Below are 16,783 nucleotides of genomic sequence, written 5' to 3' on the forward strand. Positions count from 1 at the left end.
GTACAGTACATTATTCGTATTATATTCTAAGTTTTGCTATATAACTTTTGCACTGTCCGCTTCCTGCTGTGAGAAAACAAAAAAAAGGTTATCTTATCTTATCTTATATCAACAAAGCAGACAGGCAGCAGCATCTGCTGCAGACTGATACAGGTGCAGTCACACTATGTTAGACAGTGGCCTGGTCTGTCATTATGTCAACTAGTTAGTTCACTTGGTGTATTAAACAGCTAGCTAACAAGTTCATGTTAGTTCCATTCATCTAAAGTGAGAATAAAAAAGTCCATCTGGGAAAGTGCAATGATTTTAAATTAATTTCCTGTTTTGTTGCATTTCTAACCAGATATTTTAGTGAGTTTGGAAAAAGAGCAGCTGCAGAAAGAAGTGAAGCTGAAGGACAAGATGGAAGGTAAGAAACTATTAAGAAGTATTAAAGTTGGAGATGACTGTATTTGAGAGTGGGTTAATTTTATGTTTTAAATCAGATTCTTGTGTAAAGATAATCTGATAAAAAGAAACAAAACAAGTTGCAGCTGCTGACCTCCCAAACTAACATAAACAGGAGAAAACTGTTCAAAGTCAAAGGCAGCTCAGCCCTACAAACTATCAGGTTATGTTGTCCACGGTGTGGTGGAAGCTTCAGGACCCAAATGCAGAACATGGTGGGCAAATGTTAAACATAAAGTGTGTTTATTCCAGGAAAGTACAGATGGTCCGGAAAAGAGAAACAAAAATCCATGAGGTACAAGAAAAACAGACAAAAAGAGTAGGAACAGCACAGCTAGTGAGACGACTGGACAAAGGGCGAGGGAAACAATGGGAATGAATACTAGTGATAGGAATTCTGTCTCTTTTTAGAGAACTGGCTCTTTCGGCTCCCAACCCTCTCTTTAGGTTGTTTTGTTGGTTTAATTAATTAATTATTAACAACAATGTAAAATTATGCACAAAATGAATTACTAATATAAAAAATATGTTTTATTTATGTATGTTTATTATAGGCAGCTCAGTCTATAATTATAAAATACAAAAACCAACTATTTACAATTCCAGTTTTATTAACGATTTAAGTTTTCAGCTTTTACCTTTTAAACTAATTGAAAGTGAAACGACAACAAAAACCCCACAACACAACAAAATATAAATTAACATGCAAAACAAAAAGAAGATGCACGTTCTCTGTCATATAGGCCCGGGATGATTTTTTGGGAGAGTGTTTTCCTGCTTGGAATTGCATACATAGGATTCAGTGCATGAGTAAACTTTCTGAAAGTGCAATCATTTTTGCCAGCTCTTTATCAATTGAGTTCTGTCTTGCTGGGGTCACAGACTTCTGCAAAAACTGTTTAACAGAGCTCTGCGTTGGTTTAGGCGGTGGACAGTTCTCAGGTGCCTGTGCAGGTTGTTTGTGGAGCCGGCTCTATATGATATCCTTTTCTTGCAGACTCTACACTCTGCCTTTTGTTGCGAAATCAGTTTCACCCGGTTCTTTTTATTCCTCGGGCATCCAGAGACGGCACCAGAACTCAGTAGTCATTTCACAAAACCTTTATTCATCTTTATTCATCTTCATTTAAGCATGCATCTTCTAGAAGGGAAGACGTGCAAGGCCGGTGTCCCTCTGCAGATCTTCACTCCTTTGTCTGTTACAGCCAGCTTTATAGAAGTGACCCCATCATAAAACCCCCACGGTGTGCTGCAAACTCTGTGTCTGTGTGTATGCACGAGCACGTGAGTGCCTGTGTGTGCGCATACCCGTGTGTACATGAGTGAGTGTGCATGTAGGTGTGGGTGTGTCGTAACAGTCAAAGCACTTTGTGTCTGTGTGTCTGTATACGTGACGTCCTGGGGGTCATAAAAGTAATCTCACCCAAGCTACACCAAATTCCTCTACACAACATAGAAAACACAGTTAACATATTACAAACACTGAGACTCCCACTCTGCATCCACTGGGCCAGTGGCCTCTTGTTGTCTTACATTGACAGATAAGGTGGAGAGTCTCCTGCAAACCTACTTCTAAGTTTAGAACAATTATGAGTTTTATTAAAGGTACAAACATCAGCATCAGCAACCCCCAACTGTAGCTTCCTGACTCCTTCTATGGCAGGCAGACCCCAGTGTCCATAAATTCCTTTCCTTCTAAACAATTACACTCTCAGCCTACAGCTAAGCCAAACTGAAACACAGACCAATCCTTCCTTATTCCTCTGATCTAAACAAATTTAACACATCATATTATAATAATTATTTTCTTGCACTCACACTTTGTACTGTCAATGAAATATAAATGGTTCCAGATTGTGCTTCTTTTCTTGATGTCACTCATTTTCATTACTACACCTTTCTATTGTGGTGATGTTGTCTATTGTTGTTGTCCCTGGCTCTCTCTCTCTCTCTCTCCCTCCTGCTCTGTTCCTGTGCTGCTGCGAGTGTAACTACCGCCCCTCCCTCCTCTGCTCAGCGCAAACACAAGGCTCGCGTGTGGAGTGAAGCAAAAAAGAGATGAAACAGGAGGGGAACACAGCTGAACCTAATCACAGAAAAACAGACAAAGAAAGTAAACTAAATACCAAACACAGCAGACAGGTTAAACAAAGGTTAAACAGGAAGTAATCAAACAAAGGAAACATCACTGACTGTAGGGCCAAACATCGCTAATCGAAGATCAAGAAGATGAGTGACAGGTGCTCTGACCTGTGCAAAGTGTCCATTAATCTTTTGCTTGAAATTAAAAATTTAACCTTTATTGTTCTAATTTCAACAACATCGATCCAACATTTGCCTCAAGCTCAAGTTTCCATATTCCAATTTCTGAAGATGACACCAAAAGGATCTCACACGACCTGATTCACACTGATACACGGTCAAAACACTGTTTGCCTCTGTCCCATCTCATCACACCTGAGCACCACTGAACCTGGATTAAAAGGTTATGGCGACAGTGGCAAGTAGGGTTACTACTCCCTCTTGTGCTGAGAAATTGCAATAGCACCAAAAACATAAAATGGCTCCAACACTGACAGAAACTTTACACAAAAGGGCAGAACACTGAAAATATAACATGCAAAAGTAGCATATGAATATAAACCCAAAGAGTTAAAGTTACATAAAAATAATAGAAAGGCCAAAAAAAATCTAAATCACATATAACAGACCCAGGACCATAACACAACCTGCTTCAAACTCATCAGGAAACACAGAGTGAGAGCTGCACAGGTGTGGCAGGTTGGAACAAGGAAAAGCTGAATGAGTCGTCTGCAGACGGCGGCCATCTTGGCTCTTTATGTAATCATTAGGCTGCATGTTGGTGCACCAATCACAGCAGAGTACCTGCACATGCCCGTTATCATCCTCTCATTCAGTCACAGCTGAGGCGCAGCATGCAGAGCTTTGCATGAAGGACAGAAAAACACAGCAGTTACACAAAATGACACAAATATGATGACAGTCATAACAACAGGTCAAAGTTCAGTCTGTTACTGTATCATAGACACTGATGCTGTGTGTGCTATATGAGATGCTGCAGGCAGTCAGTGTGAGTCTTCAGCAGTCTGAGCTACAAAGATGGGATCTTGGCTGCAAATGAATGTATGACTGATACTGAATCCCAGCAGCCAACAAACATGCAGCTTCACAACCAGAACGTGTCCTTCTGCCACAGCAAATACAGGAAGTACCTGATCACATGGAAACACCTTTGATATGAGGAAGTGTTGAAGCCTCAGAGCAGCTTTGACTGAATGTAAAAAGACATATTTTCAGTGAGAACAGGCACATGTCACATGAGTCAGCATCTATTCTTTCAAAGCATATAGATAACATCTCTGACTACAGGTGTAGAAATGCTGTTTGACTCTTCACCTTCTTCCTCCACACTGAAGCACAATTATTCTGAATCTTGTCAGTGGTTTTTGTTCACAGTTGATACGTATTTAGCTCATCAGATTTCCTGTAGTTCTAACACCTCCACCCACAGGACATGTTAAAGAGCAATGGCTGCAAGTTTCTGACTCTTATTGATATATTTGACAAAGCAGAGGAAGAAGATTATTTCTGTTCAACGTTTCACTCATTTTATTTTATTTTATTTTATTTTGGTTTCACTGAAATATTTCAGATGCTTTGAACAAGAGTGAATTCAACAAACTTCACTTCAAACACAATAAACTGAACCACAGTTACAACGAGCTACAGACTGAACATCAAGGTAAGAAAGTATTTAAAATTAACAAGAAAATACTAATGTCAGATAAAATTTATATTTACATTTTTTAACATGTTTTTTTCTACAGAGACAAAACGACTCAACAGTCAGTTACAGGAAGAAGTGAAGAAGCTGAAGGAGAAGATAGAAGGTAATAAAGTTTGAATAACTGATAGAAAACATCAGTGTTACACAGTGATAACCTGATTGTGTCTTTGTTTTGAATCCTAAATGTTTGATGCTGTGTAACAGTTTCTCTGTATAAATGTAAGTTTCAGTTCATTATGAATAAGAGAGAAAACCTGAGTTTAAATGAAGCATTTACAGGGAAAATGACAGGAACCAAAGATTAATGTGATACAACAGGACACAAAGTCTGACTTTAAAACATGTGTTTGACTTTAAGAGAAGTGTCCTGAAGGATGGATGAGATTTGGAAGCAAGTTTTACTTTAAATCCACTGAGAAGAAAACTTGGTCTGAGAGCAGGAGAGCCTGTCAGGATAAAGGAGCTGATCTGGTGATGATAAACAGCAAAGAGGAACAGGTGGGTGTGTTTGTTCATGTCTGTGTGATCTTTGATGGAGCTGACAGTCATCTGTTACTTGTGTCTTTGACCTGCTGTCAGTCTGTGACCTGCTTCCTGTCTCCACTCTGATGGATTTCTTGGATTCTCCTTTTTTGTTGCAGACACATTCAAACGTAAAGTTTTTACACATTTGACAAACATTTAATTTACACAGAAATGTTATAAAATGAGAGAAATCCTCATAATCCAGATTATTTTTCTGATTCAATCCAACTGAATCAAATGATTTGTTAACACTGATTCCACTGCAACACTGACTGAGCTACAGGAGGAGCTGATATTCATTGATTCTTTGGCTCTTTCTGATTTCTGCACAATGGAAGAAACGTTTCATCACAGTTATTCTTCCTTCAGACATGTTCACAAGATGATGTCACTACAACAGAAGTGCTGAATTATGACTGGAGACAATATTTGTGTCTCTTCTCAAACAGGAATTTGTCAGTAAATTTGGAGGACACTCTTGGATTGGTCTGGAAGCCAAACAGACATCAGGAGGATATGAATGGGAATGGGTGGACGGATCAGCGCTGACAGAAACGTGAGACATTAGTTTGTTTCTATTCCAGAGTCATTATTTAGAAGTGAAACACTGATGTTTTGGAAGATAGATCAGCAATACATGAGCTGAGCTATTTTCCAACAGCCCCACAAACTGAATGTAAAGAAAAGCAGAAATCCTCCTTTGAATGAACAGCTGTGCTTGAACTCTCTTCATCTGCAGTCTGTGATGACGTTCAGTTACAACAAGTCAGTTTGAAGAAATCAGCATTGAAACATGTTCAAAGCAGCGACCGACACATTTCACTTTGTTCAATTTGTCTTCATGTTTTTGTGCTGTAATCAGAATCAGAATCAGAATCAGAATGGGTTTATTGCCAGATGTTGAGGTTTACAACATTAGGAATTTGCTGCGGTGCTTCAGTGCAAGCAATAAGAATTAAAGTGCTATGTAGAAAGAAAGATATGTGCATGAGATATATACATGAGAATAAGAATTAAGAGTGCTACGTAGAAGGATATATACATGAGTGCAGGTGGTGATCAGTGCCAGACATGAAATGATGCAGTGACAGTGTTCATGTGTCCAACAGCAGAGGGGAAGAAACTGTTCTTGTGGCGAGAGGTTCTGGTGCGAATGGACCGGAGCCTCCTGCCTGAGGGGAGCAGGTCAAACAGACTGTGTCCAGGGTGAGAAGGGTCAGCTGAGATCCGAGCTGCACGCCCCAGTGTCCTGGAGGTGTACAGGTCCTGCAGAGATGGGAGTCTGCAGCCAATCACCTTCTCAGCAGAGCGCACAACACGCTGCAGTCTCTGTTTGTCCCTGATAGTGGCTCCAGCGTACCACACGGTGATGGAGGAGGTGAGGATGGACTCGATGATTGCAGTGTAGAACTGCATCATCGTCCGTGTTGGCAGGTTGAATTTCTTCAGCTGCCTCAGGAAGTACATCCTCTGCTGGGCTTTCTTAATGACGGAGGTGATGGTGGGCTCCCACTTCAGGTCCTGGGTGATGGTGGTACCCAGGAAGCGGAATGAGTCCACAGAGGTGATGGGGGTGTCAGTTAGGATGATGGGGGGGAGTGGGGCTGTGTGCTTCCTGAAGTCCACAATAATCTCCACTGTCTTCTGGGCATTCAGCACCAGGTTGTTGTGGCTGCACCAGGACACCAGACGTTCAACCTCCCTCCTGTAGGCAGACTCGTCCCCGTCCGAGATGAGTCCAATGACGGTGGTGTCATCTGCAAACTTGATTAGCTTGACAGACTGGTGGGTGGAGGTGCAGCAGTTGGTGTACAGGGAGAAGAGCAGAGGAGAAAGAACACAGCCCTGAGGGGAGCCGGTGCTGATGGTCCGGGAGTCCGAGACATTCTTTCCCAGCCTCACATGCTGCTTCCTGTCCGTCAGGAAGTCAGTAATCCACCGGCAGATGGGATCAGGCACATTCATCTGGGAAAGCTTGCCTCGGAGATGGTCTGGAAGGATGGTGTTGAAGGCAGAGCTGAAGTCCACAAACAGGATCCTGGCGTAGGTTCCTGGGGAGTCCAGATGCTGCAGGATGAAGTGTAGGGCCATGTTGATGGCGTCATCTACAGACCTGTTGGCTCTATATGCAAACTGCAGGGGGTCCAGGAGGGGGGCCGTGAGGGTCTTGAGATGGGAGAGAACTAGGCACTCAAAAGACTTCATGACCACAGATGTCAGAGCCACGGGTCTGTAGTCATTTAGTCCAGTGATCCTAGGTTTCTTGGGGACAGGGATTATGGTGGAGGACTTGAAGCAGGCAGGCACATGACATGCCTGCAGTGAGGAGTTGAAGATGCCAGAAAACACTGGGGCCAGCTCGTTTGCACAGTGTCTGAGGGTGGCAGGAGACACACCGTCTGGGCCGGGAGCTTTCCGAGCATTCAGACTCTTAAACTGCTTCCTCACATCTGCTTCATGAATATGAAGAGTTGTGGTGGGAGGAGGTGGTGTGAAATCCTCTTTTGTGTGGGGTGAGGAGGGGGGTGTTGTAGGTGAACAGTTTGAAGGTGGTGATGGCTCTATGGAGGGGGGAGAGGTGGGGGAATGAGTGTCCAAAGTGCCTCTATTGTTGGGGCCGTTGGAGGTGTGAAGGCTGCCTGATGGCTCGTCAAAACGGCAGTAGAAGTCGTTGAGGGTGTTGGCTAAGAGCAAGTCATCAGTGGAGTGGGGGGTTTTAGGCTTGTAGTTTGTAATATTCCTAAAACCTTTCCACACAGAGGCCGAGTCATTCTCTGAGATCTGCTGCTGCATCTTCTCAGAGTGCTGATGTTTGGCAATGTCCACTTCCTTAGTGAACCTGTACTTGGCCTCTCTGTAGCAGTCCCTGTCTCCGCTTCTGAACGCCTTACTCTTTTCCAGCCACAGCTTTTTGAGTTTAGGAGTAAACCAGGGTTTGTCATTGTTATAACTCACCCTGGTGTGTGATGGCACAATGTTTCTTTTCTCACAGAACAAAAAGTGTTTCAGAGAATTCCTGTCTCTTCTTCTTTGGTGTTTGTAAAACTTCAGAACATATGAAGGAAGAAGCTTCAGTAAATATGACCTGATAGACACACATTTCAAAGTGATGTCTGTAAACAGCTGACAAAACAGTTTCAAACAGCAGAAAGTCAGCTCTGACTTCTTTTTATTCTCCATTTTTACAGCAGGAAGATTTCATATTCATCAAAGCTTGAAAGCTGTTTTAGTGTGCATGATGATTCTCAGAGAAAAGTCTAAAGGAGGGAAAGTGGGCGAGAAACCTGGGAAAGAAATACAGCAAATATTGGAAATATTCCAAAAGAGACGCATATTTATATGAATGTGACAATAGTTATGAGTTTAGTCCAGTTTCATATCAGATTTGATCTCTCTGACAGGTTCTGGGCAGAAGGATGGTCAGATCCTTATTCTGGATACCGTGGAGTCTGCTGTGACCGTGATGGGAAATGGATATATTCATCTTATTCTCATTCAACGACCTTCATCTGTGAGAAATGAGTTTGGTGCTTTGATGTAAATGTTTGAATAATCCAACCAAAGACACCTCACTATGAAATGTCCTGCATGAGCCTCAGACTCAGCTTACAGTCTTTACTTGTTCATTCTGCATCATATATTGATTACATATATTGTCCCTCTGTGCTCTGTGCTGTACAGTAAGGTTGGAAGTCATCCACACAAAACCTTGAAGTACTTCATTACTCTGTAGTTCCAGCAAATTGTTCTAATAAAAGTCAAAGTGCAGCTTGTCTTTACTTTGCTTTACTTGGTTTATTCATCAGTCTGTTGGTCCTAAAACTTCAGTAAATGTCTTCTTCAGTTTCTCTCAAACAGCTGAAAGTTGCTGCTTCTTACTTTTAGCTACAAATCAGGAACCAAGAGACTGAAACCAGCACAAATTCAGTTTGTCAAACTTACAACGTGTGAATAAGTGAAGATGAATCCGTTTAAAACAACTTTCCTTCTTCTTCTTCACTTACATCAAAACACAACTTTACCTTCCTGCTTAGTTTGCAGCGAGCTGCCTGCACAGCGTTAACACACTGAAGGTCAAAGTTCATTTCAGCATGACAGAAAGGAAAAGTCCAGAAACAACAACCCTCACAGTGGACACGGTTAAAGTCTGTTGATGACTCTGAACATGACTCGGGTCTTTTTGTAACGTGGGCCTTAGTCGTCTTCATGAATCAGACAGTTTCAGAGCCAGTTTCCATGTGACACACTTCCTGCTTTGGACCCTTTACCTGCAGCCTGTATGTGTCCACATGTGATTGGTGCAAAGCTTTTAACTAATGACCACAGACCCTGGTTGTGTTTCGCTTCAGATGATTTTCAGCATTTCATTGAATTCTAACTGCATCAAAGACATTTCAGCGTTTCAATTCATCAAAATGACTTCAGATCTTGTTGCATGCTGTGAGTTTCTCTGCTGGTAAACTCGAAATAACTGAAGTTCACACTGACGCCATATTTCCTGCATCAGAAACATTCGCTCATTACTAACATTATATATTGTGTGATGACAGCAGCTTCTGAGAAAGCTATTTTTATGTTGCTGCTGCTAAGTTCAAGCTCAGTGTCTGTGCATTATGACAAACATTTCAAATACATTTGTGTCTTTGCTTGTATTGGTGTACAAGTATCTATGTATTAATGCATGTAATGGAAAAGTTTTCCAAATAAATGTAGAAAAGTATTTAAGCTGTCTGTGTTTGTGCTTTATTCTGCTGTTCGTTTCTGACTCGTTCACATTTGTAATTAATCACAACGGCATCAATGAAATCTCAGTAATTAAACTGATAAATCTGAACTTCAGGTCTTGTTGAAATCTGTTTGTTTGTCTGTTTCCAACTGGAGACGGTGACAGTGACAGAGCGAACCTCTGCAACGCCGTGACGCCCCGTTAGCTTAGTTCACACTGACGTCATATTTCCTGTGTCACAAACTCTTCTTCTCTCTTCTCATTCTGTGGACTTACAACATGTAGAAACTCATGAAAGCAGCATCTAACAAAGGCATTGATGTGCATGTTGCTGCTGCTGAGTTCAGCCTCAGTGTCTCTGAGATATTCAGACAGGAAATGTTCAGAATGTTCTGGAGGTGTTTTAATGACTTTTTGAAGTCTTTGTTGTGTTCGTGGTTTGTTCTGCTGTTTCTGACTCGTTCACATTTGTCATCAATTAAAACTGCATCAGTCAAAGTTTTGCATTTGAAGTGAACTGAACTTCAGATCTTGTTGGATGCTGTTAGTGCTCCTAAATAACTCAGCGTTTCACACATCATGACGTGACAGGAAAACTGTGGCTCTCTTCTGGTTTGACTTCCTGGATATTTTCAGTTCAAAGCTGCCTGACTCAAAGAAACAGGCAGACAGTGACGGACGGTCAAATATCTTCTTAGCTTAAGATGTCGACACAAACTCAAGGTGTCCATGACTCCAGGGTGAAATACAGCAGAGGGACCCATGAGGATGGAAGAGGAAGAGAGCAAATCGAGGTGGAGATGTTAGACGATGGAGAGCAGAACCCTGCTGGTGGATTACAAGAAGCTGGTAAGTAGGAACGAACTAAAAATACAAACTACAGATAATAAAAGGGAGGAAGAAGAAGGAGCTCCAGAGCCCCTCATTAGTGCTCCATGAATGGACTCTTTGTGTATTTTCTCTGTAGATGAACACACCCAGAGAAAGCTTCCAGCTGTGGACAGCAGCTGTTTCAGAGCGTTTGAAGTGACCCTGGGAGTGCTGTATCTGCTGATTCTGGCTGGAATCTTAACACGCTGTGAGCAACTTTATTTATCATGTTAGATTTGTGATTTTTTTACATTTTAAGGGAAATTATTTGATGTTGTTGACCTGATTCTGTTCACTTCCTGTTCTCTCTTCATGTTATAGTTAGAAACAGTCACTCTGCAGAGTTTTCTTATATATGTTACACTACTGCTGAAATATGTTCACTACCTACAGGCTGGTTAAAAATGTGCTGGGGCCCAGCTAACTGATGAGATCTACACTAAAGTAAATTAACTTAATACAAGGCTATCGAGGCTATCGAGGCTATCGTGGCTCAAGAGTTGGGAGTTTGCCTTGTAATCGGAAGGTTGCCAGTTCGAGCCCCGGCTTGGACAGTCTTGGTCGTCGTGTCCTTGGGCATGACACTTCCCTCTGGTGGTCAGAGGGCCCGGTGGCGCCAGTGTCCGGCAGCCTCGCCTCTGTCGGTGCGCCCCAGGGTGGCTGTGGCTACAATGTAGCTGCTGTCACCAGTGTGTGAATGGGTGGATGACTGGATGTGTGAAGTGCTTTGGGGTCCTTAGGGACTAGAAAAGCACTATACAAAAACAGGCCATTTACCATAAGCCTTTAATGTTAGTAGGGATGGGAATTGTTTAGGCTTTATCCAATACCAGTACCAAACCGGTGCTTAAAGAATGGAGAACACACACTTTGTCCAAAAACCTCTCATGTTCAGCTGGTTTTTTTTGTAAAAAGATAACAATGTTAGCCTTTTCTGCAGCTATGGGGCATATATGGTATCACTCTTGGCTGGAAGCTTAAACAATGGAAAAAACACAAACGTTTTCCAAAAACCTCTCATGTTTAACTGTTTTCCACTTTTTCTTTGGTCATTTTAGCCTTTTTGGCCAGGGTGAAGGGAGTATCTGCCATCAAACAAGAAGACAGCCGCATGTAGCTATGATGATGTTTGCTAGTTCACCTTACATGCATTAATGTAATAACGTGGTTAGCCTACTCAACGTAAATTACACACGAACAACATGAAGCTACTCACGCAGAGAAGAACGGCTGCTGCTGCATCATCATCCTCATCATTTCTGCTACACTGGCAGGGCTAGGGGCCAGGACTCTCCTCTTCGGGTTTTTGGGGGATGTTGCTAACTCCGGGTCCGATAACAGGCACCACACCCGCAGTAGATGTGCTCGGTGTGAGGTCTCGCAGCAAGCTACCAAATACGGCGCATTTCTCCGGATACCGGTACCCATCCCTAAACATTAGTGGCTAACCACCAGCAGCTAAAGCTGAGGACACACTGGAAAGGATTCACTCGTCACATATCACTTTGAAGATCACAGCTGGCTCCAGTTTTATGTAACCTAATGTATTTAATACTAAATCATATGTCAGGCTTGATGTGCTCTCATAGGTAGTCGCTTTGATCTCTGTCTCTGCCTGGAAGTAGAGAAACATTACTCTTCAGTTCCCATCGTGCTGATTTTGAACATTATGGAATTTAAGTCATGTACTAACAGAGACTTGGAGGAGAGACACCTAATATTTAATAATCCACATTTCACTGTTTTACTCTTTGGTTCATATGTGGATACTGTATTGTTCTTTCTTTGTGATTTTTTATGTTTTAGTCATTTTTTGCTGGTCCTTAGTTTGGTTTTTTTGTCTGTTTGGGAGTTGACACAGTCTCTTTGGAGATGTTTTTTTTTTTTTTGGGGGGGGGGGGGGGGGGGTGTAACAGGAGGAGGGAAGCTGCAGAGAGGCGTGTAAGACTGCAACTCTGCTTCCTGGTCCCAACTCTGGATAGCCATGGTCTGGGGCATTTACTAAATTTGTCTATATTTTTAGAAATGAGAGCTGCTCCATCCAAAGTGGAGGAGTGGGAACAAGACCAGGTTTCCTTCAGAAGGTTTGCCAATTATCTATGAAGCCCACATCGTTTCTGGGACACCACTCAGACAGCCAGCAATTTAAGGAGAACATGCGGCTAAACATGTCACTCCTGGTCTGATTGGGGAGGGGACCAGAGAAAACTACAGAGTCCCACATTGTTTTGGCAAAGTTACACACCGATTCGATATTGATTTTAGTGACATCCGATTGGCGTAACCGGGTGTCATTACTGCCGACGTGAATTACAATTTTACTGAATTCATGTTTACCCTTCCCCAGCAGTTTTACATTTCCTCAATGTCGACCTCTGCAAAGACTTTTGCAGCTGATCAAACACACACATCCACACATGTGCAATAAGACTAAGTGCAATACTCTTCTCTGACAAAGTTGTATTTTTACTCAGTTGTATAAAGCATTTGCATTATATTTTTATCCTATTGTATATTTTATTCTATTTTACTCTATTCTTTACAGTTGGGTACAGTACATTATTCGTATTATATTCTAAGTTTTGCTATATAACTTTTGCACTGTCCGCTTCCTGCTGTGAGAAAACAAAAAAAAAGGTTATCTTATCTTATCTTATATCAACAAAGCAGACAGGCAGCAGCATCTGCTGCAGACTGATACAGGTGCAGTCACACTACGTTAGACAGTGGCCTGGTCTGTCATTATGTCAACTAGTTAGTTCACTTGGTGTATTAAACAGCTAGCTAACAAGTTCATGTTAGTTCCATTCATCTAAAGTGAGAATAAAAAAGTCCATCTGGGAAAGTGCAATGATTTTAAATTAATTTCCTGTTTTGTTGCATTTCTAACCAGATATTTTAGTGAGTTTGGAAAAAGAGCAGCTGCAGAAAGAAGTGAAGCTGAAGGACAAGATGGGAGGTAAGAAACTATTAAGAAGTATTAAAGTTGGAGATGACTGTATTTGAGAGTGGGTTAATTTTATGTTTTAAATCAGATTCTTGTGTAAAGATAATCTGATAAAAAGAAACAAAACAAGTTGCAGCTGCTGACCTCCCAAACTAACATAATCAGGAGAAAACTGTTCAAAGTCAAAGGCAGCTCAGCCCTACAAACTATCAGGTTATGTTGTCCACGGTGTGGTGGAAGCTTCAGGACCCAAATGCAGAACATGGTGGGCAAATGTTAAACATAAAGTGTGTTTATTCCAGGAAAGTACAGATGGTCCGGAAAAGAGAAACAAAAATCCATGAGGTACAAGAAAAACAGACAAAAAGAGTAGGAACAGCACAGCTAGTGAGACGACTGGACAAAGGGCGAGGGAAACAATGGGAATGAATACTAGTGATAGGAATTCTGTCTCTTTTTAGAGAACTGGCTCTTTCGGCTCCCAACCCTCTCTTTAGGTTGTTTTGTTGGTTTAATTAATTAATTATTAACAACAATGTAAAATTATGCACAAAATGAATTACTAATATAAAAAATATGTTTTATTTATGTATGTTTATTATAGGCAGCTCAGTCTATAATTATAAAATACAAAAACCAACTATTTACAATTCCAGTTTTATTAACGATTTAAGTTTTCAGCTTTTACCTTTTAAACTAATTGAAAGTGAAACGACAACAAAAACCCCACAACACAACAAAATATAAATTAACATGCAAAACAAAAAGAAGATGCACGTTCTCTGTCATATAGGCCCGGGATGATTTTTTGGGAGAGTGTTTTCCTGCTTGGAATTGCATACATAGGATTCAGTGCATGAGTAAACTTTCTGAAAGTGCAATCATTTTTGCCAGCTCTTTATCAATTGAGTTCTGTCTTGCTGGGGTCACAGACTTCTGCAAAAACTGTTTAACAGAGCTCTGCGTTGGTTTAGGCGGTGGACAGTTCTCAGGTGCCTGTGCAGGTTGTTTGTGGAGCCGGCTCTATATGATATCCTTTTCTTGCAGACTCTACACTCTGCCTTTTGTTGCGAAATCAGTTTCACCCGGTTCTTTTTATTCCTCGGGCATCCAGAGACGGCACCAGAACTCAGTAGTCATTTCACAAAACCTTTATTCATCTTTATTCATCTTCATTTAAGCATGCATCTTCTAGAAGGGAAGACGTGCAAGGCCGGTGTCCCTCTGCAGATCTTCACTCCTTTGTCTGTTACAGCCAGCTTTATAGAAGTGACCCCATCATAAAACCCCCACGGTGTGCTGCAAACTCTGTGTCTGTGTGTATGCACGAGCACGTGAGTGCCTGTGTGTGCGCATACCCGTGTGTACATGAGTGAGTGTGCATGTAGGTGTGGGTGTGTCATAACAGTCAAAGCACTTTGTGTCTGTGTGTCTGTATACGTGACGTCCTGGGGGTCATAAAAGTAATCTCACCCAAGCTACACCAAATTCCTCTACACAACATAGAAAACACAGTTAACATATTACAAACACTGAGACTCCCACTCTGCATCCACTGGGCCAGTGGCCTCTTGTTGTCTTACATTGACAGATAAGGTGGAGAGTCTCCTGCAAACCTACTTCTAAGTTTAGAACAATTATGAGTTTTATTAAAGGTACAAACATCAGCATCAGCAACCCCCAACTGTAGCTTCCTGACTCCTTCTATGGCAGGCAGACCCCAGTGTCCATAAATTCCTTTCCTTCTAAACAATTACACTCTCAGCCTACAGCTAAGCCAAACTGAAACACAGACCAATCCTTCCTTATTCCTCTGATCTAAACAAATTTAACACATCATATTATAATAATTATTTTCTTGCACTCACACTTTGTACTGTCAATGAAATATAAATGGTTCCAGATTGTGCTTCTTTTCTTGATGTCACTCATTTTCATTACTACACCTTTCTATTGTGGTGATGTTGTCTATTGTTGTTGTCCCTGGCTCTCTCTCTCTCTCTCTCCCTCCTGCTCTGTTCCTGTGCTGCTGCGAGTGTAACTACCGCCCCTCCCTCCTCTGCTCAGCGCAAACACAAGGCTCGCATGTGGAGTGAAGCAAAAAAGAGATGAAACAGGAGGGGAACACAGCTGAACCTAATCACAGAAAAACAGACAAAGAAAGTAAACTAAATGCCAAACACAGCAGACACAGGTTAAACAAAGGTTAAACAGGAAGTAATCAAACAAAGGAAACATCACTGACTGTAGGGCCAAACATCGCTAATCGAAGATCAAGAAGATGAGTGACAGGTGCTCTGACCTGTGCAAAGTGTCCATTAATCTTTTGCTTGAAATTAAAAATTTAACCTTTATTGTTCTAATTTCAACAACATCGATCCAACATTTGCCTCAAGCTCAAGTTTCCATATTCCAATTTCTGAAGATGACACCAAAAGGATCTCACACGACCTGATTCACACTGATACACGGTCAAAACACTGTTTGCCTCTGTCCCATCTCATCACACCTGAGCACCACTGAACCTGGATTAAAAGGTTATGGCGACAGTGGCAAGTAGGGTTACTACTCCCTCTTGTGCTGAGAAATTGCAATAGCACCAAAAACATAAAATGGCTCCAACACTGACAGAAACTTTACACAAAAGGGCAGAACACTGAAAATATAACATGCAAAAGTAGCATATGAATATAAACCCAAAGAGTTAAAGTTACATAAAAATAATAGAAAGGCCAAAAAAAATCTAAATCACATATAACAGACCCAGGACCATAACACAACCTGCTTCAAACTCATCAGGAAACACAGAGTGAGAGCTGCACAGGTGTGGCAGGTTGGAACAAGGAAAAGCTGAATGAGTCGTCTGCAGACGGCGGCCATCTTGGCTCTTTATGTAATCATAAAGCAGCATGTTGGTGCACCAATCACAGCAGAGTACCTGCACATGCCCGTTATCATCCTCTCATTCAGTCACAGCTGAGGCGCAGCATGCAGAGCTTTGCATGAAGGACAGAAAAACACAGCAGTTACACAAAATGACACAAATATGATGACAGTCATAACAACAGGTCAAAGTTCAGTCTGTTACTGTATCATAGACACTGATGCTGTGTGTGCTATATGAGATGCTGCAGGCAGTCAGTGTGAGTCTTCAGCAGTCTGAGCTACAAAGATGGGATCTTGGCTGCAAATGAATGTATGACTGATACTGAATCCCAGCAGCCAACAAACATGCAGCTTCACAACCAGAACGTGTCCTTCTGCCACAGCAAATACAGGAAGTACCTGATCACATGGAAACACCTTTGATATGAGGAAGTGTTGAAGCCTCAGAGCAGCTTTGACTGAATGTAAAAAGACATATTTTCAGTGAGAACAGGCACATGTCACATGAGTCAGAATCTATTCTTTCAAAGCATATAGATAACATCTCTGACTACAGGTGTAGAAATGCTGTTTG

The 16,783-nt window shown here is 41.7% G+C and overlaps 1 protein-coding gene across 1 annotated transcript; it reads left to right on the forward strand.

The window, feature by feature from the left end:
• The first annotated feature begins 344 nt into the window (after positions 1–344).
• Positions 345–8,548, forward strand: LOC112430716 (C-type lectin domain family 17, member A-like). The gene is made up of 6 exons (XM_024799157.2): positions 345–409; positions 4,121–4,210; positions 4,296–4,358; positions 4,614–4,753; positions 5,230–5,336; positions 8,182–8,548. The coding sequence occupies exons 1-6, from the start codon at positions 403–405 to the stop codon at positions 8,300–8,302; spliced, it is 528 nt and encodes a 175-aa protein (XP_024654925.2). The 5' UTR covers positions 345–402; the 3' UTR covers positions 8,303–8,548.
• Positions 8,549–16,783: the final 8,235 nt, after the last annotated feature.

Source organism: Maylandia zebra, linkage group LG22 (genome assembly GCF_041146795.1).
Source record: "Maylandia zebra isolate NMK-2024a linkage group LG22, Mzebra_GT3a, whole genome shotgun sequence".
In the NCBI taxonomy this organism is placed as follows: domain Eukaryota; kingdom Metazoa; phylum Chordata; class Actinopteri; order Cichliformes; family Cichlidae; genus Maylandia; species Maylandia zebra.